The sequence below is a fragment of the Perkinsus marinus genome, assembly GCF_000006405.1.
Source record: "Perkinsus marinus ATCC 50983 genomic scaffold scf_1104296975596, whole genome shotgun sequence".
In the NCBI taxonomy this organism is placed as follows: Eukaryota; Perkinsozoa; order Perkinsida; family Perkinsidae; genus Perkinsus; species Perkinsus marinus.
In genome coordinates, this window is record NW_003200720.1 from 295,999 (window position 1) to 298,195 (window position 2,197).

General features: G+C 45.7%; 1 protein-coding gene across 1 annotated transcript in view; it reads right to left on the reverse strand.

Annotated features, from left to right (window-relative positions):
• Window positions 1-263: 263 nt before the first annotated feature.
• Pmar_PMAR025561 (ATPase n2b, putative) overlaps window positions 264-2,197 on the reverse strand; it is a gene marked incomplete at both ends in the record, with an annotated part of 9,815 nt that continues 7,881 nt past the window's right edge. Inside the window, 4 exons of the mRNA XM_002765171.1 lie at window positions 264-501; window positions 546-673; window positions 712-846; window positions 1,735-1,799. Of these exons, the coding sequence (XP_002765217.1) occupies window positions 264-501; window positions 546-673; window positions 712-846; window positions 1,735-1,799 (566 nt within the window). The remainder of the gene's footprint in view (window positions 502-545; window positions 674-711; window positions 847-1,734; window positions 1,800-2,197) is intronic.

Below are 2,197 nucleotides of genomic sequence, written 5' to 3' on the forward strand. Positions count from 1 at the left end.
CCTGAGCATTGGGAGATGTCGTACCGCAATGATCAGGATTATTGACTTGACTATCAACCATTGGGGAGAACGATGGTACGATGATGACCATTTCGATAAGCTCACCAATCAATCACCGACAAACTCAACGCTCCAATCAAACCAATCTTACAAGGATGTGAAAGAATTAAAGAGAAAACGTCGGACTACAGGAGTGAAAAGAAAGTGAGAGACAAGACGTCATATGAACAGTAATGTGCAACTGTAGCCACCACTGCGACGGATCACGCTTCAGCATTAACTACTGTTATATGACCGGCGAATGCTAAACCATATTTCTGACAGTATTGCTCGAATTCGTTTCTGTCGATAACTCCATTCTTGTCGAGATCCAGAAAATCCATCGAGGCGATCACCACTTCGGCCGGTACATTCCGATGACCCTCCACATGTTCCGTCAAGTCCTCGAGTAAAAGTGTAAGCTCGGACACATCGATCGAACCACTATCATCACGATCGTACCTACTAAACATTTCTACGCTCGCCCGATTGATCTATTTCCTCACCTAAACCACAAATCGTCAACGTCTTCTTTAGAGAGGTTATTTAACTCGTATTGGCCGAGCATTTCATCAGCACTAAGCTTCCTGGCGTGCTCCGAAAGGTACTCTCCCGACTGCATCTGACGAAATAGCTGAACGGATGAGCAGACGTCCGTAGCAGCACAATCACCTCCATCAATCTGGAGACGGTTCGATCCCAAGCGAAGACTTCATCGAACGCTGAGCTCGACTTGTCTTCATCGCTAATCCGGAAGAGAGCACCTGAAGAATGCTGATGCATTTGTTCAACCTGTCCTCTGGCATTCTAAGGGAACACTCCATTGCACTACTGCTTTGAGCGAAATTATTATAGATGGGCGGAATTACGTTACGGATCGTTACGGCTCACTTCGGTTCGTTACGGTTACGATTCAAGTTCCGTACCATAAAATTGCGGCGCCGTAACGGGTCTTACGGAGATGCAGAGGACAAAACGAGAATTGATAACTCAAGTCGCCTAAATCTACTTCATGTGAATGCGCATGCGTAGACGGCGCCGGCTTAGCAGTTCCAAGACAGCCTGGAAGCAAGACGGACGGAATTTGCGAAGGAGACGATTGGTAAATGCGAAACCAGATGTTACTCTCTCAGCGGTTCGGTTAGATCAGAGCCACAAGAAATGAGTTTAACAACTATTTGAGCTATCGTGGAGTACATTTCAGCGAATGTTTCCGCCACAATTCTCAAAAAGCAGTTCAGCACCCACCGTAAATTCGTGAGGCCTTTCCGTAACCGTAAGCTGCTTACGTTATGCACACCGTAAAAAACGTTACGCTGCCCATCTATAGAAATTATAGAAAAACATGCGGCTGAAAAAGTGAGTGAGAATTCAAATTTCGAGCGTCCAAGAAGTTCTTGGCAAGAACGTCTGCCAGGGGATTGAAGGGAATCGACCAACTCTGCTACCAGGCTCGGCCTCCGCCGAACATACTAGTTTGGTGCCAGCTTCATATAGCCCGTCAATGAGCGTGATAAATCGACGTACCTTATCAACAACGAACGATAGCTTTGGGATTTCTCACGCACAGTAAAACGTCCACGATAGTCATGAATAACCACATCTTGTCACTATCCCGCTCCATAAACTTACGGAATTTCCCCAAATTACTCCGATAAACGACTTTGGAAAGCTGCAAACAGCCCCCGAACCCACCTGATCTCGCTCATGGATTGTAAGAACGGGAATATCTTCAACGAAAATCGTATGATAATGCTTGCCTACAAAGGAATGCACGTGTAGCGCTCGCCCTGGTGATCGATTATTATAATATCTCACCAATAGCAAGGTAGTCTGCTGCTCCTAATGGTCTGTCACAAAGCTCTTTGAAAGTGAACCAGGCGAGGGCTGTATGGCGAGCGGCTCTACGGACGTCTAAATGACGCCCTTGGATCTCCAACCTGTACGGAAAGAATCTGATACTCCTCATGGAGGCTGGTCTTAAAATTGTTCAGAACAGATCTAGTTGCCAATGAGGCTGATTAATGGATATATCATTACTTTACCGTTATATTAACAGTGCGCGGCATACTTCAATGCGAAAAAATCGCGGAAAAATTCACCATCGTTCATTCTTATGGGATACAGTAACTCACTTCTGATGCGTATTGACTTCATT